The 25,997-nt window shown below is 47.7% G+C and overlaps 1 protein-coding gene across 1 annotated transcript in view; it reads left to right on the top strand.

The window, feature by feature from the left end:
* STUM (stum, mechanosensory transduction mediator homolog) overlaps positions 1–4,685 on the top strand; it is a 64,605-nt gene extending 59,920 nt beyond the window's left edge. The window contains exon 2 of the mRNA XM_065401480.1: positions 4,453–4,685. Within this exon, the coding sequence (XP_065257552.1) occupies positions 4,453–4,685 (233 nt within the window). The remainder of the gene's footprint in view (positions 1–4,452) is intronic.
* Positions 4,686–25,997: the final 21,312 nt, after the last annotated feature.

Genomic DNA, 25,997 nt, shown 5'->3' on the forward strand with positions numbered 1-25,997 from the left:
GCTGTAAACTGCATCTTTTCCCATCAGTAAAGAGAAAGGTGACTGTAAAATGACAGTTCATTCGGGGGGTGCAGGGTGGCAGCAACTCAGCTGCCTCTCAAAGGGCTTTTAAAAGGCCTTTCCACCATGGAGATTTTTAAAAAAATCATAGCTAGATTCCTACAATCTCATCTCCCCATCCTCTGCCTCAGACTCCTCTCACATTAACTCAGCTTTCTTGGCATACTACTGTACACTCCCTGCCTGTCTGCCAGCCTCTGGCAAAAAGTCCTCAGGATGAATAAAGCAAGTCCAGATAATCAGTGGTAGTCACAGGCAATTGCATGGGCACCAACATGCATGCAAACATCTCATCTGAATGTGCAAAGCATGTGCACATTACATATAGATCTAACTGGCAAAAACAGTGTAGCTGATATGCATAGAGGCAATATACCTGATACATGCATGTACATCTGACATTTGAGTGCATGTACATGTGCACACATCTCTTTTATGCCATCGTGGGTTGCCAATGAGGACTCAACCTGGGACCCCAAAAGCTGGTGGCAGCGGTGGAGCAGCCTCTAGACAGGAACACACAGCACAAGCTGAACAGTGGGTAATATATATTCACAACTGCATGTCCCCACCTTTAAACTCTGGGAAGACCTGGAAGATTTGCCTGTCCATCCCCACTTCTCTGCTAGACTCCTCCTCAGATCCCTCTCTGCCAGGTACATGCCATACTGCCCCCCAGGAAGAGAACACATAGCTAATAGGTTTCAGAGTGGTAGCCGTGTTAGTCTCTATCAGCAAAAACAACGAGGAGTCCTTGTGGCACCTTAGAGACTAACAAATTTATTTGGGCATAAGCTTTCATGGGCTAGAATGAAGTGGGTTCTAGCCCATGAAAGCTTATGCCCAAATAAATTTGTTAGTCTCTAAGGTGCCACAAGGATTCCTCGTTGTTATGGCTAATAGAGGAAGTACTGTTTCCAAAGAACAGCATAGGGCACAGTTGCTGTTTACCAGGAAACTGAGATGAGGCTTTGGTTGTCCTGGGCTGACAACAGTTTTCCCAGCCTGTGTACCTGGCACTGAAAGTACATTTTGTCTTGGTGGCAGCAATGAAGGGGTTAACTACACAGATGGAACTTCAGGCTTCAGCAGCTCCAAATGTAAAACCCTGGATATCAGAGCCTGAGCAGTAGGAGGCTAAAACCCTGAGGGGATTTCTCACATGGGGGAAGAACTCCCATCTCCCCTCCCCACAATGTTCCAATGCGGGGCTGCCTCCCACTGCTTCAGCAGTTCCCACCTACTCCATTTCTCTGTGTTGCCTCTAAACTGCTTCTCCGCTCCCATCTTCAAGCTGCTGCAAAGGAAATGAGGTGGGAGTATGAAATAAGTTCAAGGCAGCGGCAAGAAGAGAAGTGGGGGCTTTACGAGCTCGGGAAGCATTTGAAGGCAACTGGAGTTGGAGCCTGCAGAAGTTTTTGAGATTAAAAATAGGCTGTAGCATCTCTCCTTCAGCCTTCATCAGGTTTTTAGTTGTCTGGCAGTCCGCCCTCCTTTGCCCCACAGCTCACAGAATCAAATACATCAGAAATGGGTGAGATCATCAGTCCATCTCCCTGTCAGTGGAGCATTGGAGAACCTCGTCCCAGAAGACCTGGTGCTCTCTCTAGAGGGAGACCTACTCCCTTCTCTAGAGCAGAGCACAACTGTAAAAGAGTCATTTGGTAAAATGACTCAGGCACACAGCCCAACAAAGCATTGGAGCATGTAGCCACTCTCACATGTGCAAAGTTGCTCACATGCTTCTGTGCTTTGCGGGATTGGGGCCATACTGCATAGACAGAGCATAGAGATAACTGGACAGGTTTATACAGGACTCTTTAGGCATGTCTACACTTCAATTTAAAACCCATGGCTGGCCTGTGCTAGCTGACTCGGGCTTGTGGAGCTAAGGGGCTATTTAATTGCGGTATAGACATTCAGACTCCTGCTGGAGCCGGGGCTCTAGGATCCTGTGAGGTGGGAGGGTCCCAGAGCTCAGGCTGCAGCCTGAGACCACAATTAAACAGCCCCTTAGCTCAAGCCTGGGGAGCCAGAGTCAGCTGGCACAGGCCAGCCATGGGTGTCTGATTACACCCTTTATGGCCAAACATTCATCAAAGAAATAGGTTTAGGAGGGGGTCATTTCTGTCACCCCTTGTCTATTCTTTACTCTTTGTCTTGCTGTTGTTGGTATTTTGAGGTGTGTCTTGTGTGAGATACAGTACACAACATTTGGATTCAAGAAAGCACTGTAGACAATTCCATCATGACAGCATGTGTTGATATACACACTATGATGAGTAATTGAGTCTTCAGGCCAGGAACTCATTAATTATGGGGTCAGGAAGGTATTTTTTCCCACCTGTCAACAATGTTGCACAATTATTCAGGCAAATTATAGGGGAGGTTAGTCTTTCTCTGAAGCAATTGGGATTGGCTACCAACAAAAGCAGGAAACTGGACTTGATCAACCAATGGTCCCATTCAATATGGAAAAGTCAATAAAAACCTTCCTAACAGTGGGATCTGTCAGATGTAGACTAGTCTCCTATAGGAAGTTGTGGAAGCTTCATTCTTGCAGACATTTAACATTAGACAAATCACTAGAAAATGTATTGTAGGGAACCCCTTTGTATTAGCAGGGAGATGGATGATATGACCTAGTGGGTCTTTTCCCGCTCTAACTTCCATAAGTTCATGAAACGCTACATCTGTATTCCATTATTAAGCAATTTTAAGAGTTTGCAAGTTTCATAAATTTGGCCCGGTTTGAACCAAGGGCTGTGATGCCAACCCAGGAAAGCACAAAGCTGCATGGTGATTTAGAACGGGCCACCCCAATACCCCAAGAGAACCTGCATCAATACAGAAATACAGCCTCCTCCAACTGCACACCCCTAGCTGTCATCTGCACCCCACACTGGAACCCATACGGGGTATCATCAAACAACTACAACCCATACTTTATGGGGATCCCATTGGAAAGAAATCTTTCCCAAATCCCTTATTCTGGCCTTCAAACAACCCACCACCCAGGGCCGGCGCAACCCATTAGGGGACCTAGGCGGTCGCCTAGGACACTACAATTTGGGGGGCGGCGACTGCGGCGGTATTTCGGCGGCGGGACCTTCCGACGCCTCTGTTGGGGGCGGGACCATCTGCCAACTAAGGCAGCAGAAAAGCTGGCGGCGCTCCTGCCACCACCCTCTCCAAGTTCATCATCAAAAGCAAGTTCCCCACAGACCAGGACAGACCAACTCAAAGCAGCACCAGACCCTGCCAGAACAATAGATGCAAAACCTGCAGACATATCTCCACTGCTACAATGATCAATACCTCCCACAACACAACTTTCAAGAGTCATGGGTCCTACACATGCCTATCACATGTGGTGTACCGCATCCAATGCTCTTAATGCTCCAATAGCAACTCTGGGGGTGAAATGAGACAATCACTACACTCTCAAATGAACTCACACAGGAAAACGATAAAAGACAAAAACACCCTATCACCTATAGGGGAACACTTATCACAAAGTGATCACTCTACATCTGACCTCTCAGTCCTCATCCTCAACGGAAAACCTGCATGACACTTTCAAAAAGACAAGCCTGGGAGCTTAAATTCATAACTTTGCTAGTCTGTGTGTGAGGGGTGAGGAGATCTCAGCCCACCAAGACCTGAATAGAGAGGCAGACTTGCTTATTAAAACATGCAGCAATGTGTCCCTACAGGGCGCGATACTGCCATAAAAGGAAGGTTGGAGTTTTAAATTCAGTGGCACTTGGTTATTGCTAAGTTATTCTTAAAGGATGATTATTCCATGCACTTCTGTGGCACTCATCACCATATTGTCTGGCCACTAAATGCAGCACAGCCTTGCCTAGCTGAAGCCTTGAGGTGATGCTGTATGTAGTGTTCCTGGGGCAGATACTGGGGAAGTGAAGCCAGGGCACAGTGAGAGGAGGCTGCCTGCCTTGCCAAAGGCCAACCAGATGAAGGGGGCTGTGGCAGCCAGTTTCCTGACAATCCAGTGCAGGCTGTACTCGGGATGCCCCAAGCCCAGGGTATGCCCAGCAGCTGGACTGTGTCCCCTAGAGAGCTGGCTGATCTCTAAAATCAAGGTGCAGCCTCAGTTTGATTGAGCATTTGTTTCTCAGAAGGAGTCAACACCTCTTGAGATGTCTGGGCAAATACTGTGATGCGTTTTGTGAACAGTTTCATGCTTGTAGCATTTCTATAGCGGCAGCACTAAAAAGAGGGATGCTGTGAACACCAGATCTAAAATAAGAGTTTGGTGTGGGGGTCTGGAAGGAGCGTCGCTGTTTTCTGGGGAGGCGCTCACATCCCGGCTCCTGCCGTTTCTATGTCAGGCTCTCCACTGAGTGTTTACTGTTGCTGTTTCCACAGGGACATTCGTGTCTGCCTTCACTGTGCTGTGCGGAGCCCGGACTGACCTCCCTGACAGGCACATGTGCTGCGTCTTCTGGCTGAACATCGCCGCGGCGCTGATTCAGATTCTGACGGCTATCGTGATGGTTGGCTGGATCATGAGTATATTTTGGGGGATGGACATGGTCATTCTTGCTAGTAAGTACGGCGCGATCATTGTCTCCACCCCCACGTTGTTAGGGCTCAGCTAGCGTCCTGGACCCCAGCCCGGGAAATGAGGAAAGTGGAAACAGTACCAGGCAGCTTTCATTAAATGGGGACATTCACACTGAAACAGAGGGAAAAGAGACATAAAGAGCGGATCTGCCCCAGCACTATCGGGAGGCTAGTGGTGGCATTTGCTTGATTTCTTCCCATGATATCAAGCTCTGCTCCCAGTCCCAGATGTAGCTGAATGTTTCTGTAAGATGCTTAACAAAGTTCACCTTTCAATTGGAATCATTATGCTTCAGAGTGAACAGTGTTGCACTCAGCAGAAGTAGTCCCCACTTCCTTGAGCGATTGTTCCACAGCCTCTCTGCACACTCAAATGGACAGCACGGTGTTGATTCACATTTGGAAAGTTTTTTTCCCCCCCACACCATTAAGACCAGGAATGTGCTATTCCGTTTTAGAATGAAAGCTGTAGAAATGAATGGGGCCACCAGAGAAGTGCTGGCACAGAATACTGCCCCCTTCTGGTTCAGCCCAAACCCTGCTTTACAAGGCCCCATTTCCTGATGTTGCATCAATCGGTGTTCGAATAAGCACTCTCGCCCTCAGCAGTCCCGCGGCATTCTACCATTTAACCATACTCCAGCTAACTGAGGTGAACCCAAGTTTAGTTAGATTCTCTGGTGTTGTACTTTTAGACTACATCTACACTATGCACTAGGGGTCTGAGTCTCCTGCTCGTGTACACATAAAATTAGCTGTCATGAAGCTATCATGAGTATAAACAGCAGTGTAGCCGTGGTAGCATGGGTAGTGGCAGTGGAGGCACTGCTGAGCCGTGCGGAGTACGTACCTACCGCGGGGTTGTACTCTGCCTGGCTCAACTGTGCTCATAGTGTAGACAAAGCCTCAGGTAGCTACCTCCACAGATGCCTTGAATCCTCCTCACTCTCTGAGTGGCTGACTCCCCACTTCCTCATAAATCCCATTTATCCAAAGGTTTCTTAGGATCTCATTCAATTTGTAGGCAAACGGGGTTATCAATGCATCTTAAAGTTTTCTCCAATGTAAAAGTCCCCCTTTGAGACCTTGAAACACCAAGAAAGACCACAGTCTCAGGGGAAGAAAGAGACAAATGCATCTCTAAAAGGCCTGGTCTACACTAGACAGTTAGGTCAATGTAAGTGCATGCGTCTACACTGAAATTTGTCTCCAGCCGATTGAAGTGTCACTTTACAGTGACGCAGTCAAACCACCTCCCTGAACAGCATGGAGCCATGGTCAAGCTACTGAGGTCAGTGCAGTGCAAGTACAGACACTACGTGGCCTGTGCCAACCTGAACAGTCTTCCAGCAGCTGTTCCATAATGTCCCGTGCCCTGCAGCACTGACCACTCTGGTCACCATTGTAACCTCCACTGCCTAGGGGCCACGGAGACTGGAAGCATCTCCCTTTAAAGTCCTCTGCATGTTTTTGAAATGCCTTTTCCACATCGCTCACCTTTGTGAGCACACCAAGTAGTTCACCCTCGTGTGCAACTCCCCAACCGACCGTGCTGGCTCCATGTGCTAAACTTGCTCTTGCCAGGAGCAGACAGGAGGTATTGGATCTCCTGGGCCTGTGGGGAGGAGAGGCTGTGCAAGCACAGCTACGGACCAGGTAGGAACATGGATATCTATGAACAGGAGATGCAGGAAAAGGGGTATGACAGGGATCAGCAGCAGTGCTTTGTGCAAGCAAAGGAACTTGGCCAGGCATACCACAAGGCCAGGAAGGTCAACAATAGATCTGGTAGTGCCTCATAGATCTACTGCTTTTACAACGAGTGGCATGTCAGACTTGGCGGAGACCCCACCCAGCAGACCATTGAGGATATCTGGGAAGTTAAGTTCCCTCTAAGCTGCGCAGTCACATGGCCGCGCAGCAGGCTATCAAGGAATGTGCAGGTGTGCAGGGGGGAGAAGCGGCTCTCCCCCAGCCCCAGCCCCGGAGCTGCTGCGGCCAGGGAGAGGCACCTCTCCCCCAGCCCAAGCCCTGGAGCTGCCCTGGCTGGGGAGAGGCGCCTCTCTCCCAGCCCCGGGCTGCTGCGGCGAGAGAGGGCTGGGGGGAGTCCTCTCTCCCCACCACAGCTCGGGGCAGCCTGCACCCCAAGCCCCTCATCCCCAGCCCCACTCCAGAGCCCACACTCCCAGCCGGCGCCCTCACCCCCCTAGACCCCAACCCTCTGCCCCAGCCCTAAGTGCCCTACTGCACCCCAAACCCCTCATCTCCAGCCCCATTTTTGGAGAATAAAATTATCTTTATTCATTGACAACGCATACTGCAGAATACACAGCAGCACTCAAAAGGAACGGTACTTGTAAATGTACAGCAAGTACCACGTAATTCAGAGTGTCAGGAAAACACTGAGTCCTTGTTCTAAATGCACAGCAAATCTTAGCGGCACCCAAAGGCCCAGAGAACATGCCAGTAGAGAACACTACTGCGGCTGACTGTTAAAGTGCTCTTTCAAAGCCTCCCTCAACCGAATGGCTCCCCGCTGGGTTCTTGTAATGGCCTCTGGCTGCTCAAAGGCCGCAGGCAGCAGCTCACCCTCCACCCTGGTGGCAGCTTGTCCCTCTTTGCCTCACAGATATTACGCAAGACACAACAGGCCGCTATAACCATTGGGCTGTCGTTCTCACTGAGCTCCTGTCTAAGTGAGTAAACGCTGCAGGCAACCAAAAGCGCATTCAACTGTCATTGCGCACTTGCTGAGCAGGGAGTTGAATCTTTCCTTTGTGCTCTCAAGTGGCTGGTGTACAGCTTCATGAGCCAGGGGCAGGGTGGGTTCCCCAGACTCACTATAGGCATTTCAATATTGTCAGTGGTAATCCACCAGTCAGGAAAGAATGACCATGGTTGGAGCTTTCTGAACAGTCCAGTTTTCTTAAAGATGTGAGCATCATGCACCTTCCCTGACCACCCCACATTGCTTGTGGAGAAGCATCTCTGGTGATCCACCAATGCTTGCATAACCATAGAAAAGTAGCCCTTTCTGTTGATGAACTCTGTGGCCAGGTGGGCTGGTGCCAAAATAGGGGTATGTGTGCCGTCTATTGCCCTGCAACAGTTCAGGAACCCCATTGCAGCAAATCCATCCATTATGTCCTGTTCATTGCTGAGAGTCATGGTCCTGCATAGTTGGATATGATTAATGATCCTACATTAATCATGATGACGGCCGCCACTGTGGATTTTCCAGCTTCAAAATGAAAATGATTTCTCACTGACTGGTAGCAATCCAACACTGCAAGATTCTGGAGTGTGATGGCCACTTGCTTCTCCACCGTCAGTACAGCTCTCGTTATAGTGTCCCTGCACTGGAGGGCTGGGGCAAGCTCGGCCCAGATCTAGGAAAGTGGCCTTTCACGTCTGAAAGTTCTGCAGCCACTGCTCGTCATCCCAAACCTGCATTACAATGTGTACCCCCCAGTCAGTGCTCATTTCTCGGGCCCAGAAGTGGTGTTCCACCATCAGCAGCTGCTCCATTAACAACCTTTTATTGGTTTTTGCTATGTCCCTTAGCAAACTGTCCTAGAAGAAATCATGTCCTCTGCTGCTGTGGTACTTACTGTAGGGCTGCAAATACAGAAGGATCATGCATCCTGTACTTGCAATGCTCATGAGAATAGTGCAGAGCTCTGCAGGCTCCATCCGAGATGGCGGACTCCAAAAACTGCTGGATGGGTTTGCAGGATTTTTTTTTTAAAAGGCACAAAAATGATGGCATATGTATGGCATTATGGGATGAAAGAAGTTGAATGCTGGGAACTTGACCTCTACCTCCCAGAGACCCATGGATGAGTCATTTCTACTGTGAAAATTTCCCAAAAGGTATTGCACCAGATGGTAGTGCATGGCATACTGGGTTACCTACCGGTGATGCACCGCACTTTGCCTTGATGCAAGCATTCCTGGTGAGTTGGCACAGTGTCGACGCAAGAAGCAAATTATGCATCTGCCCGAGTGATATACAAACTTTGGCAGCTGCATGCTGATTTCACTTGCATTGACCAAAGTTTGTAGTGTAGCCATAGCCCAAAGAAAACAAATTAGAACATCCAGTTAGCTAACCTTGTATTGTCTCCTTATTTTACACCTAGGTTATAACTTGACCTGATAAAAATCAAGCTAAAGGTGTTAAACTATGGCTAATACTGGTGCTAAGTGGAGTTTTCAGTCAAGTTAAACTAGCTCAGTTGAACCAACTTCATCAAAAAAGCACCTTTTCCCATAGTCTAGGATCTAGGCAAGGCCCAACTATGCCTCTCTAATTTACTGTAGCTATGCCAGCCTAACGTAGCTATGCCAGCCTGGGGTAGACACAGCTCTGTCGATGGAAGAATGCCTCTGTCAACCTAGTTACTGCCGTTCAGGGAGGTGGAGTTCCTATAGCGATGGAAAAACCCCTTCCATTGCTGTAGGACGCATCTGCACTGCGGGGTGACTGCGGCATAGCTGCACCACTGCATCTACAGAGCTATAACTCCATAGTGAAGATGAGCCCCAAGTCCCATTGGTGAGTGGATAGTGCAATGCCAATCATCTGGGCAGCAGGCAGAAAGGCTGGGTCTCAAGAGGCTCTGAGTAATTTTCCAGCCTGGTTGCTAGGAAGGAAGGTGCAGCTGGGAAGTATCTGTCACAAGTGGCTCCTGTTGCTAGTGTAGTTCCCTCTGATGAATTTGAAAGCTGGCAGATACCATCTCCAAGAGCAATACACATCTGCCAAGCAGAAGGAGGCAGGTGATTAAGTTCAGGCCAAGAGGTGCCAGAACATAACAGCAAGATTTAGCGAGTGCTGCTCTGTTTGTTCTGCGCAGGGAGGGTGAGAGACGTCAAAAGCACATTTTATTCTCCAAGGAAATACGCGTGACAACAACTAGTGACAATCTGGCAGCTGGAGCTTGGGTTAGCTTCTGACTTGGCATCATCTCACAAGAATGTCCCTCCCTCCCCACCCCTCACTAAGCTGGCATAAGGACCTATAGATGTGCCATTATATGGATCATTGTGGGTTTTTGGGGGGAGGGGGAAAAGGCATCAGAAAGTGCATCATATCTAAGGGTAATGGGGCCAGCAATGAAAAAAGGGACCAGGGAGAGGGAGAGTCCTAGGTCCTTGTTTTGGGCCACCATTTTGCTTTTGGTTTTTGTGTGTATTTAGTGAGGGACTAGTGCCAGTCTTACTGGCTAGATGCAGGTGTGAGGCACTGTGTGCTGAAAAAGGCTTTGGCCGCCTAATGGTAGCTTTGTAGTTGCGGTTGTATCCTGAACTGTGACTCTCCCCGCCGCTCTGGGCCTGAGTAGAGCTGGGCACATTGTAGCTGTTCCACTTTGTATAAATATTCATTGGAGTGAGGACAAGGGACTTCAGTTTGGGTCTTCTTCCCACCCCATGTCATCGGTGAGTGCTCAGACTATAGAGTCATTCTCTCTCTGGCCCAAATTCTGCTCCTATATTTTAGACCAAGCAGGACAGCTTCAACAGGAGATTGAGGGAGGCCCATCACAGACTAGCCTATAGGCTAGGTTAGGGTACTCACCTGCCCAGGGAGAGCTGCACCAGAGAGGGGATTCCAACTTGGATCTCCCACACCCCCATTTGAGTGTCCTAACCACACCACTGCGCAAAACGTTATAAGGAGGGCAGTGACAGCCCTACCTCCTCCTCTGGCCATTTTGTGAATTTGCCCCTTTAAAAATGCCCAGAAACAAAACATTTTGGATCAAACACCACGTTGTGTTCAACCCAAAATGGACTTTTTGGACTCACCAAAACTCTTTGGAATATTTAGATTTGGTTTGACTCCAACCACACTTTTTCCCCAATGTTTCTGAATGGCCAATGAACTGAAAAATCAGTTATTCACCCAGATCTACTTCTGAGCCACGGTATAGCCAATGTACCTCAGTCCTGATCAGTGACTCTCAGATTCCAGCTCTGGACCCCACTACAGCTCTGCTAAACTCAATTACTAGAAAGTGGTCTGGTGAGTTATTGACTACAGCGGTCCCAGTCTTAGTCGACGGACGGATTAGGCAGCCTATGCTTACAGCTGACCCTGGGAAGGAGCCAGAAGAGCAGCTGCCTTTCTCATATGAGAGCTTTGTACTTAGAGAAGAGACACCAGCATCTCATTTTAGATACCTGCAAAGATTCCTCAAGAACCCTGAGGGTGTGGGTGAAACTATAAACCCTGTTTGTAAACTCCTAGAGAGAGAAGCTTAGGTTAAGGTGACTTTGCAAAGTCTCTTGCTGTAAAAGCCTGGAAGACGCTAACATTTTGTATGGGAATTGTTGCTGGAATCTTTACTGAGTTTGCCTGTTGCCCAGATCTCTTCAGCTCACTAGGATAAAGAGTATGGGTTGAGCCAGTTCAATGAAGAGGGCTTGGAGGTTGCTCTAGTATTTCACACGTTGCCCTTTTGTCAGGGATCCACCCAGGGCCGGCTCTAGGTTTTTTGCCGCCTCAAGCAAAAAATTTTTTGGCTGCTCCCTGTCCCAGCCCTGGGCTCCTCACCGCACCCCCCTGCTGCCCCAACCCTGGGCTCTCCCCCCCCACCCGCACCCCCCGGCCTGGGCTCTCCCCCCCCCGACCCGCACCCCCCTGCCGCCCCAGCCCTGGGCTCTCCCCCACACACACACCCTGCTGCCCCAGCTCTGAGCTCCCCCCTACTCCCCCACACACTTCCTGGGCTGTCCCCCCACGCCCTGCACCCTCCTTCCGCCGCAGCCCTGGGTAACTGGTAACTCGCTCCCAGGGCCGGTCATTCAGCAGGAATTTTGGATGTGCACAGAACACCGACAGGATTGGTTCCCATATGGTTACAGAACTGCAGTAAAGTGGAACAATTTTCAGCTTGCTTGTGTGATTGGAGGATATCTGGATGCATATTATAAGACTGTCCTACATAAATGAGGAAAAGTTGAGGTGCCTTTATTATTCTTTTGTTCCACTCTTTCTTTCTATGGGGAATTTGCCAATGCAATATCACTGTCTTCCTTTTAAACAAACAAACAAACAAAAGGCAATGGCTGTTGAAAATAGCAATTCCAGTCCTAATAACCACTGGGAAGCATTTCTTGCTCAATTTTATCCTATTTTTTCTACAGCAAGTTACAGTGGATCAGTATATTTGATTTGGGAGAAATGAAGTAACAGCTGACCAAACTGAGCTTGAGCACTCCTGAATTTTGAGATGTTCAAATCTGGAAGGCAGGTGCTGGGGGGGGGGAGGGGGCTGTGGCTCCGCAGGGGAGCACGGCAGCATGTATGCAGCAGCGTGTCTGGCGCTGTGCGAAGCCAGACACGCTGGTCTGAGTGGCACGGTAAGGGGGCTGGGGGGTTGGAGAAGGGGTAGGGGGTTCCGGGGGGGGCAGTCAAGGGACAAGGAGAAAGAGGGGTTAGATGGGTCAGGGGTTTGGGGGGGGCAGTCAGGGGACAGGCAGCAGTTGGATAGGCATGGGAGTCCCAGGGGGGGTGGGATCCTAGGGAGGAAGTTGGGGGGAGTCTCAGGAGGGGGCAGTTGGGGACAAGGAGAAGGGAGGCTTAGATGGGGGTGGGGTCCCGGGAGGGGGCAGTCAGGGGACAAAGACCAGTGGGGCTTAGATAGGGGGTGGAGTCCTGGGGGGCAGTTGGGGCAGGGGTCCTGGGAGAGGATGATCAGGGGACAGGGAGCAGGAGGGGTTGGATGGGTTGGGGTTTCTGTGGGGGGCAGTCAGAGGGAGTGGATGGTGGCAGGATGGGGCTACCCTCCCTCCCCATGGAGTGTCCTATTTTTAGAATGTTAAAATATGGTATCCCTACCTTCACAGTGCAGCTCTCCATTCAAAGCAGGCTGCAGCTTGAGATCTCAGCTTCCTCACTCCCTCCCCCTCTTTCCTGTTGGTAGTGGCCAAGGGAATGCTGGGAAATGTAGTTCTTTCCCTGCTCCAGGGCTGGCTCTATAGGCAGGGAGCTAACCAAGGAACTACAGCTCCCAGGGCCCCCTGTTGGTTCTCAGCTCCCATGCTGGATCCCTGCTGCCCCTGCAAATGGGCTGCCCCAAGCACGTGCTTGCTTTGCTGGTGCCTAGAGCCGCCCCTGGATCCACCCCAGGAGAAACAATAATTGAACTCAGTTTTATTATCACAGGTAATTACTTTTTGACTGTCCAATTTTAAGGGACATTTCCCATCTCTTTCCTAATTTAAATGAATTGCCAGCTGGCCTCATTAGCTACCAAACAGGTATCATCTCTAACCAACCATATATGGCTTTTGAAACAGCCTCCTGTTTCATTTGGGGCCTGAAAGCAAAAAGAGCTCGCTGGCAGTATAGGTGGGGGACTTGTCACCAGAGTGCCTCCTTGTGGCCAGGTGTAGCAGAGTAGCTCTCTCCCAAACTAGTGCTCCCTGCCACCAATCACTCTGGCACTGCAGTGATCTCTCTTCCTGTAATTCAGCCCTCTGGCCAGGGCACAATTTAATTCACGCCTTCAAGGGTAACAATGTCCAGCAAATAAAGGATCCAAACATCCTCACCCAAAGGTATTTGGCCCCAACTGCAGACCTTTTGGCATTACACCCTCGCAGAGCTCTTCGTTGGTCCTTATCCACTTCTCAGGAGTTTCACACCACCTTCTCTGCGGGCCTGGGAACCGAGGCCCTCCCTCTGCACCAGGCATCAGCCCAGGGACCCTATAACCAGCAGCCAAAGGCTGCTCCGTCCTACTCCTTGTTGCTGTTTCCCGGGGCTTCTTTCTACCCAGCCTTTCTCCCTCTCAATTTCTCTAAATTCAACTTTGTTTCAGGGGTGGGACTCTCAGGCGCCCCCTCCCCTGGAATCCCCTAACAAAGTCCCAACATAAAAGTATAAACAAAAACCCACTTCCTCCCTCCTTGGGCTTGACCGTACATCCCTCTCAACTAGATGCATCCCTCTCCCTGAAAGTCCAGTTCCTGCCCTTTTGTCAGGGCTTCCCACCAGAGCCAGCTCCTCTCCAATGCCTCTTCTGTGTCACTGTGGCCATTTGCCAGCCTCTTGCACTTAGGCAAGGATCCCAGTACTTGCTCTCCCCCTTGGCCTCCCTAATCTCTAATCCCAGAGAGTGACTGCTAACTCTCCCTCAGCAGCCCCCTTCTGCTCTAAGCTTCCTGACTTTCTGATCACCACCCAGCCCCTCCCCAGCTGCTAGCTGCTGAGCAGTGTTTAGAGACTAAAGCCTCTGTGAATCTTTGATTGCATCCATGAGGAGGCTGCAAAGATCTACAATGAAAGGGAGCTAATTTTTAGTTATCTGGCCAATCAGACAGATGTTTTTGGGCGAGTTCCCCCTCCACTCCCACATAAATCAGTCCTTGGGGTATGTTCCCACCATCCCAAATGTTAGCCAAATGAGTGTCAGATAGTTTGAACAAAATTGCCCTTTTTAGAAGCTCACCCATTTGCTTTAGCAGTGCCTCATTGTAAAAAAAAAATTACACTAATTGTTGAAAGCAACCTACAAAATAATCAATACCATATCTAGGTAGTGAGGATAGTAGATCTAAGGGACCGCCTGGCTCAGGGGATTGGTAATGGTCTGTGGGGGGAGCCTTTCACCTCTAGGTTGAACCCGACTTGAGACTGTTTACCATCTGACCGTCATTGTATGTGAAATGAGCTGGGGTTAGGTCTCAGCCCAAGTCCTAGTGGACAAGTGTCTGCAGCAGAAAGGCTCTCCACGTAAGTGGCCTCAACAGAAAATGACAGATCCTGGATAATAAGCTCCCCGAGCACTGCCAGTGATGTCTGTTCAGATCACAGACGAGGCATTTTCTGGAGAAGGTTGCCCTCCTGCTGACGGTGCTTTACCTGTCTGAGCCTTTGGCCCACAGGGTTGTCAATCTAGCGCCTCTCAACAGCACTGAATTCACATTCAAAATAATATCCTGCTCTCTGATGTACCAGAGACTCTGCCCATGAAAGCCACTTAAATTATATCAGAGCAAAGGGGTCAATTCACACCTTTCCCCCTTTAAATTAGCCAGTCGATATAGACAAAAAGTGGGGTATGGTTTTTTAAAGAGTCCCTAGCTCAGCCTCTTGTTTTCTACTTACAATGTGTGTGTCTGTGCCCACAAATAACTGCAGCCATAATTACTCTGGGTTCAAGGAACACTTGGTTTTCATGGGCTACAGCAGACTCTTACAGTCACATCTCAGAAGGTTAACAGGTGTCATGATGCTGGCTGTCAAGTCTTCATTACCAACTGGTAATAAGAAATTACCTGTAATCATGCCATCCACTTGTCACTCGTTTGCTAACTGCAGTGCTCAGAACCTGCTAGCAGCACAGAATGATAACGTGGCTACTGTACTTTTAGATTGTAGGGGACTTTAGAAAGGCATATCCAGCATTCTTTTCTTCATGCTGCAGCTGCCAAGTGTTGCTAAAACACACAATAAAAGCAAAGCCAGAACCAATTATCTGACTGAGAAAGCCTTCCTGGGATGAAAGAAATTTTGAGGAGACAGTGATTGCTTACCTCTATTTATTTATTTTTAACTCCCTAAAGCTGCACTTCACCTCTGCCAGAAAAAAGTATGTAAAAGTAGCCTTTTCTGCACTTTCAGACCCAATACTGATCTACTTTGTAATAGGATAAGAATCGCAAAGCATTTTACAAACATTAATTATAACCAACCATTGCAACGCTTGACGGAAAGGTAGCATTATCCCCACTTCATAAACAGGGAAACGGAGACACAGAGTGGCTGCTGACTTATCCATGGGCACAGATCAAATCAGTAGCAAAACTAGCAAAAGAACCCAGGAGTTTTGTTTTCCAGTCCCCTACTCTAACAAATAGGATACACCTCTTCCTGTGTGATACTGTCCTGCTTCCTGTATACCCCAATTTCAACTCTTCTCCTTCACCAACACACATGAAATGGCTACATTGCTAATGTAGGTTTTGTCAGGTAATCATTTTGATCATGAAGTGTCAACGTTTGTTATTGGCCTAGGTCCAGTTACGTAAAAGCAAGTAGGGATTTCCCCGTCACAAAATGAAATCAGCTTCTTGAAATTGAAGGATATTAATAAAGAAAGCCTGTTTAGCTGTGTGTGAATGTTTAATTGCAGGGGAGCTACAATTTACTATGTTTACTATGTAGCCTCAATGTACTTATTCTTTTCTAGTTCTTTATATGTTTCGGATGTTGCCTGTATTGTTATATTTTTCCCTTTTCTCTTTCTTTTATGCTTCCTTTGCCTCCGTTTGTTCATCTTCAAAGTTTCACAAGGTAAGTTTTTCTTCTAATTCTTCTCTTAACTTCCAGTGGCTAAAATCCTGTTTTACCTACTCCGGCAAATTTCCACTGAAGTCAATGAACGTTTGCCCTAGTTAAAGACCTTAGGATTCAGTTCAGCACGTTTTACTCATTTTCTGCCAAAATCTGACCTTGCACGTGTGTGCAGACAGCTCCCAGTCACCTGAGTAGGAGATCTCTACAGGCACAGCCAAGGTTTACTTAAAGGTGTGGTGTTAAACTGATTTAGTTAAATCGGTGCAATTTTGTGTGTGACTCAATTTAATTCTAAAAGCTCTCGACTCTAGAAACTTGTACCACTTTAACTATACCAGTATGGTGAAGGGGTACAATCCTCCTAGTGTGGATGCAGTTATATTGGTATAAAGGTGCTTTATAATAGGATTGCTAGTTCTGTATGGGAAGGGGAATAGCTATATCAATATAAGGCATCTTTATATAGGTATAACTGTGTCCACACTAGGTCAATGCTGAAAACTTCTATATTGGCATAGCTATGTCAGGGAGGGGTGTGAAAAAAAGAAGGGGGCTTTTGTTAACGTAGCTCACTGCATTCAGGGAGGTGGTGTTCCTGCACTGACAGAAAAACCCCTGGCTGTGTGTACACTACTAGGTTATGGCAGCATAGCTATACCACTATAGTCTCCAGAATGTGAATCTGGGTTTTTACCGGTATAACTACTTCCTTTAAAAAAAAATCACACCCCTAACAAAAATAATTATACTATTAAAGCTTTTAAGGGTAAACCAGGCCTTATATTGGTTGATCTTGCACCTGTAAATTTAGAAGTGTAAGCTAAACTGATATAATTAAGAGTATCCACACAGGAGTTTGTACTAGTCTAACTAAATTGGTTTTTAAACTGCTTTAAGTTAAATCAGTGCAATTTCTGTGCATAGAGAGGCCCTTAATTTTTAGGATTTTTTTGTCATTTAATCTTGCCTTCAAACCTAATTCCCATGTTCTAGTTAAGAAATGCAGAGGAAACCTTCCTTATTTACTTTGAAAGTGCTGTTTGGAAAAGCAGAATGTATTTCTGGTGTCTATTTATCTGCACAACATCTAGAACAAAACTGAAAATCGACTTAGAAATAGTAAGAGTGCTAATCTCTTTTCTTTGCACCCCTTTATTACCTGTGATAGACCCAGGCTCCAAGATTTGCACCTGGATCTGAATTTTTCTGATGTGCAGGGATGTTCCTATCTTGGGTTTAGTTTTTTAAATCTCTATCTCTGGCTATTACTTGTCATAAAAGTTCCTCAAAGATACAGATTGGGACACTTTCCAGTAGTTTTCATTTAGCATTTGTATTCAAAGGGTTTTACAAACAGTGATGTAAAGAAAATGAAAGAGTGGAAAGCTGTTTCAGGATTTAAATATTCCCCTACAATGTTGGGCATTTGAAAATTGCTTGAGATTCAAGAAGTGATATTGACCAGTCTAGTTTCACTGTCCAGGCTGGGGTGGGGGTGAAAAGGAAACTGCATTTTAATTATTTCATTTTAAACATTTCCATTGTTACTGGCGACACAGATAAGGACAATTATTTTCTTAAATAGATGAGCTCCACATTGATGCCATTATAATAACCATTGGCTCTATTGGGAAAAATCAGGTGGTAATTCTGGTAAAGACTTTGTGACCACCTGGATAAAGTTAAAAGAACTAATGCTGTCATGGTCACGTGCCATCATGACAAACAGGTGGAGAGAGGTTTTCCTGCCCCTCTCCCCTGACCGTAGCCATCTGGGGAGTAGTCACAGGGAATGGAGTTCTACCTGCAGCTGTGCCCCAAATAGACCCCCAACTCAACCACCAGGCGTAGAAAAACAGATACAAAGGTCCATGTTCATGAGCACGTGTCAATGGCATCATCCAGGAGGGCAAATTCTGTGTTCCCAGAGGAATGAGACACAGGAACCCATGGCACCATCTGGGAAGTCAGTTCTTGTGTTCCCAGGAGAAAGGTGGGAGAGAAGACGAGAAGCAGGGAAGAATAGGGGATTGGGTCCCAGCTCTCGGAGTGTCTAAAGCTGGGCACTGAAGTCCCCTGGCTGGACTCCTGCATTTCTGTAGACCATAGGGAAAAGCCACTAGTGCGTTGCTTCCTTGATGATGACATAAGCAAACAGTGACTGGTTACCTTTATCAGAGTAGGGTGGGCAAGGCCTGGGACGTAATGAGAGAAGCCTTTCCTGCTCCTCTGTCTCATATCAGATCATAGGCTTTTCCCTATGGTCTATAGAAATGCAGGAGTCCAGCCAGGGGACTTCAGTGCCCAGCTTTAGACACTCCGAGAGCTGGGACCCAATCCCCTGTTCTTCCCTGCTTCTCGTCTTCTCTCCCACCTTTCTCCTGGGAACACAAGAACTGACTTCCCAGATGGTGCCGTGGGTTCCTGTGTCTCATTCCTCTGGGAACACAGAATTTGCCCTCCTGGATGATGCCATTGACACGTGCTCATGAACATGGACCTTTGTATCTGTTTTTCTACGCCAGAAGTCACCCAGTGCAATTGGTTTCTTCACTACAACTCCTTGCACTTTTACAAATCCATCAGCACAGCTGTGCCCTGATTAGAATGCATGAGATTCGGATGTGCTAGTTCAGCAAGAGCACGGAAACATGGATGTCGAGGAAGGGAGCATGAAGGGGTGAGCTCGCTGGTGGGGGCCTGAGATTTGTGTTCCAACCCTGGCCTATTAGCCCATAACCTACGTCTCATCCTAACCTCTAGTGGATGTTTGTCCTCCTCATCAGACCACCCTCAATCTGGCACTGCTGGGGAGCTCTATGAGAGAGGGCCATGCCTGGAAAAAGCCAGGGGTATTTCAGCTAAGCCTGGAAGAGCAGCTGTCTAAGGGAGATTGCACAGCTCCTGCCTGGTTCTTGTTAGCAGACTCTAGTGAGCACTAGATTCATACAAGTTTAAATAAAAGAACATGTGAACTTTCCTTTAGCATCTCAGATGAAAGTATCACAAAAGTTATTAAGCCAGCAGTGTCTGAAAACTGCAGCTGCTGAAACGCCTTGGGAGTAATATTGATGTTTTCATTCCCCTTAACTCTGTCCTCCTCCTGAAAAATAATATACATGCATTCAATAATGTAGGCAGAAAAGTTCACATTTACAGGAAGGGGTGTGCGGAGCACAGAGCACCACTGAATTTTGTCCCCATAGGCTCATCCATTACTACCCCTCCCCTGCCCTATACGCATTTCTGCAATCTCCCCAGGATCTCTCAAGGCAGACCTGCCGCTGCACACACTACAGTTACTAACAGCAGGTGCAGTTAGACAGAGAGCCGGCAGTGGGGAGGACCAGAAAAGCCAGTCAGCCGCCAGAAGAAATGTTGCCTCCAGGAAGTTGTGTGCCCTGTGACGCCTAGTGCACATGCCTCCAGACGGAGCAGGCCAGCCATACCTAGGGTGATGGAGCAGGCCAGCCATACCTAGGGTGATGCTTGTCACCACAGGGGAAACCTGCCAAAAGAATTGCTGGGTTAAAACTAGCGCTGTGGAAATCCTTCATTGTGAAAGCAGGGGAAACTCACCTGTTTTCATTTTTGATGCAGGCCCTCTGCTTCCCTTCCAGAGATTCACAGACCATTCAGCAAGCTGCTTGGAGCCAAATTTCAACCAAGACCTGGGCGGATTTATGGCTTTGGGTGGAAACCAGTCAAAATGGGGCTGTTTTGGTTAAGCTTTGCTGGGGGCTGTAGGATGGGTTTGATCCCCAATTTCAAAGCAAGGCTCATGGCGACGTGAACCCACATGCACTGAACCTGGGGAAAATGTTTGGGAGCCCCCTGTGAACCAGAAGGGCTGAGACTGCCATTGGGAAATCTGTGTTAGGGACACAGGGACGCTGTGGGCCAGTGTGGCTGCTGTTACAAGGGCATGTTGTGGGGGGCGGGGCATGCAGCAGGCAGCCAGAACATTAACATTTGCGCTCCCTGAGTGCAATGGCACGTGGGCAAGGCCCGGGCAGCAAAGACGCTCTGTTATTACTGTGCTGTGCTAGCTCCTACAGGCCCCCATCAGGACCCCACTGTGCTAGGTGCTGTACACACAGCTAACAAAAGACAGCCCCTCCCCCCAAGAGCGTTCACTCTACGTTTATGATGAGGCAAGAGGTGGATACAAGAAACAGACGGGGGAACATGAGGTAACAGTGAGATGGTTACAGTCAGAACAATAGGCTGCAGGCCCAGCACGCCACTTGCCCAGTTTGCTGTCAAGTGTTTGTAGGCATCACATCGGAGGTGAGTTTTAAGGGGAGAATCTGAAGTATAATAAAACCCATCCCAAAGGGGAGCCTGGCTGGGCAGGATGGGGGCATTGCCAGTTCCCCTCGCTCTGTCTGCCCCCCTAGCACTCTGAGGCCAGCCCGAGGGGAGGGAGCTGCAGCCATTGCTCCCCAGTGTACTTTGCACAATGCCCTAAGAGGCACTCTGAATGGGCTGGCTCTGCGTCCTGCAAACCATGCCTGTCCGCCCATCCCAATGCACGTGTGGCCGCAAAAGCCAAAACCCAGACCCAATTTCCTGTCAGAACTGCGCATCAGAAAGGGCAATGACCAATCTGCCCCAAAATGGTCTAAGTCAGCAATGATGACCTCAAAACCAAGTCCCCCACAACACATGCCCTTGCATGGGGGAAATAAGTGAAAGAGAAAATTCTCTCTCCCCCCCTTCTCAGCTGACCAATGGGGTGGGTCCTGTTAAACGTGACCCATTGCTGATTGCTTGTTTGCAGCTCACCAAGGCTGCGAACCACGAAACCACATTTTAATCATGTTCCCTTCCCACCCACCCCCACAGGCTACAAGGAACAGGGGATCCCACAGCAGCTGTAATGGCTGGGACAAGGGTGTTCCAAGGAACGTGGCGAGAGGTTGTGTTTGGCAGCTGTGGGCACAAGGACCTTTCCATTTCCATTTTCATTTTTCTTTTCTTTTGTTTTTTAAACCAATGCGTGCGTCTGTTCAGCGGAGCGGAGGTGCAGAGCAGCAGATGGAGACCTTCACTGATCCCTTTTAGAACCGGCGATGAGGCAAACATGACGTGGGTTAGGACTGGCACAGCCAGCTCGTCGTGATGGGCGGCCAATCCCGAGGAGGGAGGAAAACATTGGTAGAATGAGATGCTGCTGTGGAAGATGGCACTTCGGCCGGCGGTGAGAAGAGCGGGGATGCTGCTTTCTCCAGCCGCTGGGTGTGAAGCAGCTGGAGACATTTGCCCTTCTTGTAGTTCACCATTAAAGGAGCCCAGCTGTGAACATCAAGATGAAGGAGATATTTATAGATATATGTCCAGTATGTAAAAGCCAAAGCTGAGTGGTACCTTGTTTCCTGAGAGTCCTTTCTTGACTGTTTTGTGATAACAGGGGCTCAGCTCAGCCTCTCCTGCTGTGTGTGTTTATGATGCTCACTGAACCTCTGTCGTTGCAGATGCTCTGACGTTTTGCTTGTGGCTGCTCTAAATCATACTTTACTGGTGACCCATGCTGTGAATATGCCCTACCTGCTTCTACCTGCTGAAAGAAGAGAAAAGACTGGACCTGCCACGAGCCAGCAACAAACTGGTTCTTACAAAGAACTGGGACGCCGTGGTGTGACGTGTGCTTTGTGCGGGGGGTGGGTGGGGTGAGGTTTTGTGCTGTCTAATGCTTCCGGTTTAAACTGGTATTTACAGAGACTAAAATGCCCATGAAAGAGACTTGTGGATAAATAGCACCATAATGTGGAAGTTAATATACCTATTGTGTGTGTTTTGTTGCCTGTGTTGCATGATATAGTGGTCTCGGTCCTCTTCCCAGTGGACAAGTACCCATATTTCAAAGACCACTGCAACAGATGGCACTAACTGGACACCATGTTAGCAGTCTTGGCCACGAGGCCAAGGATGTACCGGGGCACGGAAAATTAACTACCCTTTCAAGCCTAGAGTGGTGGTCCCTCCAGGTCAGGGTTGAGCCAGACTGATATTGTGAAGCACTGCCACTGGCTAGCCTTCAAATAGATGCAGCATAAAGAAAGGGCTTAATTCTCCAGGCCCCTCCATCCAGCACACCAGAATGAAATTCATGGGAAGACTGATGGCCTGACGTTCAGAAGTGCTCTGGGTGTTCAGCACTTTTGAATATCAGACCCTTAGTGCATTGCGAACAATGGACAGAACCGTGTTTGCCAGTCACTTTCCCTCTATGAGAAGATGATGAGAGGAGCCATTCAGGAACAAAATCATACTGCCATTGCCACCCTTTGGGAACTATCCTTTCAGCAAGCTAGTTAAAAATTCCCATAGCCTTAATTGAGATGCATCAAAACAGAGACACGTCCAAGTGCAAGACTCCTCAGTAACTCTCTCTCTCTCATACACATCCCTCTTTGTTTCATAGGTAAGAGAACCAGTGGGAGAGGGGCTAGGGCATGAAATCCCACCTCCACGTAGCTTTCTATCCAGATCTCCCTCTCCCTATTTGCTTTTGGATCATGCTGTCGTTTTTCAGAGTCAACGTTCACTTAGAATGACCTTTGTTCTCGTTTATAGAGAACAAAGAACAAAAGTAAAGTCTCTATGATGGAGCACCAGTGGCAGATGTGAGCCCCCTCTATAAAAGTCTGCACTGGACTGAACATAAAAATGGCTGCCTGGCTCTGCAGCGAGCCAAGTCCTTTCAGATTTAAAGTGATAGTGCTCAGAAAACCAAGAAATAACAGTTACATCATTAGATACACCACAGGTCAGCCCCTCTGTCCAGACTGAGATGAGGACTGCATTTTGTAGACCTGTATGTAAATAACTACCACAGGTTATGAGAAGGACAGTAAACTAATTTCAACACTATTGTCACTACAAAGCAGGTAGCTCAGACCGTCTCTAATCTCAAATGTTCTTCTCCCAGCTGTAACTGGGCAGCTTGTCTTCACTGAAGGCTGTGTTCATTTTTCTTCTGAGAAGCCAGGGTTTCCTTCCTCCCCCCACATCACCCTCACATCCTCCTGCTCCTGTCACGGTTTCACCAGTGCATTTCATTAATCTTTTTCTGGATTTCAGAAATAATTAAGACAGCTCCTCAGTGCGTCCATCAGAAACCTGTCAGAAGGGGAGACACCCATCAACTCGCTGCACTTCTCTCTACTCAGAAAAAAGCACTTCTCCCATGGTCATGGGGCAGGCATAATTTAAGGTCCTGCTCCCGTTGACTTCAACAGAAGCTGGAGCCAGATTATTATTTTTTTAGTACCAATCAAAATAATTCAGGCTTACCCATCATCTACATAAAAACCTTCCTATCCCACCGAGCTGATCCAACTCTCCTTCAGTCCACTCTCTCAGGGCAGGTCTACACTGCATTCTAAAACCCTCAGCAGCCAGTCTCAGAGCCCGGGTCTGCAGACTCATGTTCACACTACAGCGCTAAAAACAGCTGTGTCGACATTCGGGCTCAGGCTGGAGCTTAAGATCTGAAGCCCATCTCCCTCCCAGCCTGAGCTGCAATGTCTACACTGCTGTTCTTAGTGCCACAGCACGAGCCGAAGTCATAGACTTTAAGGCCAGAAGGAAGCATTATGATCGTCTAGTCTGACCTGCACATCACAGTCCACAGAACCCCTACCCATCCACTCCTGTAATAGGCCCATAACTTCTGGCTGAGTCACTGAAGTCCTCAAATCTTGATTTAAAGACTTCAAGTTACAGAGAATGCCCCATTTACTCTCGTTCAAACCAGCAAGTGACCCATGCTGCAGATGAAGGTGACCCCCCCGCCCCTGATTCCTTCACAACTACAAATATAGCAATCAGTTTGACCCACCAGCCAGTCACCTGGGAAAGAATTCTCTCTAGTAACTCAGAGCCCTCCCCACCTAGTGTCCCATTTCCGGCCACTGGAGATATTTGCTGCTAGCAGTCACAGATGGGCCATATGCCATTGTAGGTAACCTCATCATACCACCCCCTCTCTAAACATATGAAGCCCAGTCTTGAAACAAGTTAGGTTTCGTTGTCCCCAATGCTCCCCTTGGAAGGCTGTTTCAGCACTTCACTCCTTTGATGGTTAGTAACCTTTGCTTAATTTCAAGCCTAAACTTATTGATAGCCAGTTTATATCTATTTGTTCTTGTACCAACATTGGCCCTTAACTTAAATAACTGTTCTCTCCCCCTGGTATTTATCCCTCTGGTGTATTTATAGAAAGCAATCATATCTCCCCTCAGCCTTTGTTTTGTTAGGCTAAACAAGCCAAGCTCCTTGAGTCTTCTCTCATAAGGCAGGTTCTCCATTCCTCTGATCATCCTAGGAGCCTTTCTCTGTGCCTGTTCCAGTCTGAATTCATCCTTCTTAAACACGGGAGACCAGAACTGCACACAGTATTCTAGATGAGGCCTCACCAGTGCCTTGTGTAACGGTGAGAACACTTTTCTATCTCTACTAGCAATACCTCACCTAGATCTGGGCTCTGAGAGTTCCTGCAGTGGGCTTTAAAACACAGTGTAGACATACTCAGAGATCAGGCATGGGAAAATAGATCAGCATTTCAGCCAACAAACTACCCTGATGGGCAATAGGTTGAGGATCTGTCAGGCATGGAAAGGAAGGAGAGTGAGTTCAAGAGTCCAGGAACCTTCACTGAAATTTTTTAAGTTTCTTCCATTTAAACCTGGGGGCTGTTAGCTCAAGTACTTAAGCTGATCTCAACTGCCTTGATATCACACATGGAGACTGCAAGAGAGACTATCTATCAGGAGCCAAATCCTTAATATAAACAATGGATTTTATGTAGTTATATATTTATTAGGCCCAATTTTTGCTGGGCTGATATATTTTAGGCACACACAGACATTACCTGATGTGTAAGTACCAAGCTAGGAAGATCTCTAACCAGCCAACACGCTCACACAAATGCAGGGTTTACTTGTGAAAATGTAGACGTTCAGCTGAAAATGTATCCCCATATGTCTACATCACATGGGGAAGGGGGATGCAGCATTTGATTAATTTGGGAGGGTGGACAAGCCTGTTTATTCTGGTTCTTCAAGCACAACCGGCACAAATTCAGAAAAAGGAGTGGTACTGGGGACAGCTCACTCAGGATAAGATCAAACAGCACTGGATTGGCAGAAGATCAATCAGATTAGCTTTTCTTGCCATAACAGAGTTGCCTGAGCTATCCCTTCATGTGGCCTGGCTGAATGCTAACAATAACACTATTTGCCTGTAGATCTCAGAGCACTTGATGAATGTAGGCATCATTATCTCCAATTTGCCAATGAGAATCTGAGGCACAGGGAAGTCAAATGACTTGACCAAGATTCTACAGCAAGCCCATGGCCTTGGCCTGATGCCCTATGCATTGGACCACACTGCTAAGCTAAATACCTAGCATTTTATACCCTTTATTAAAGATAAATAAATATCCTTTATTAAAATGTGGCTGCTGTGCATGGCTAGAATTCGCCTCTCCGTTCTGCACTGTAGAGAAGAGCTCTGCAGAGTGGAGCAGAGAGGAAAGTTTTGCCCTTAAAATTTTGGAGGAAGGTAGATTTAAAAAACAAAACACCAACCCTGGAGAGGTTGGGGTTTTTTTTTGAATCGCACAATACAGACAGCAGCAAAGTGGGTTTGTTTGAGTGATAGGTGCCAGTTTTTGCTTCTCCTTAACACGCTGCTAGGAGTGATTAACAAAGAAAACTGCTATCGTTGTCATTACACAACACTCAGAGGCAGAGAGACGGTTACTTCACTTTGCCCCTTAGAAAGTTCCACAACAGCAGCATGTTAAAAATCAAGGCCCAGTTAATCATTGGCGAATTACACTGGAAATGTTACCAAAGTATCATGTGAATCACCTGTATTAATGCCAAGTGATAAAAGCATCAGGATTACTATTACTACAGGAATTCTCCTCAGAATTTAAGTCTTTCTGGTAATTTATACCAACTAGAATACATTACTGCATGGCTGCTCATTATTCACGGATCAATATTATAATAGTCCCTTGCAC

This window comes from Emys orbicularis, chromosome 3 (genome assembly GCF_028017835.1).
Source record: "Emys orbicularis isolate rEmyOrb1 chromosome 3, rEmyOrb1.hap1, whole genome shotgun sequence".
NCBI lineage: Eukaryota > Metazoa > Chordata > Testudines > Emydidae > Emys > Emys orbicularis.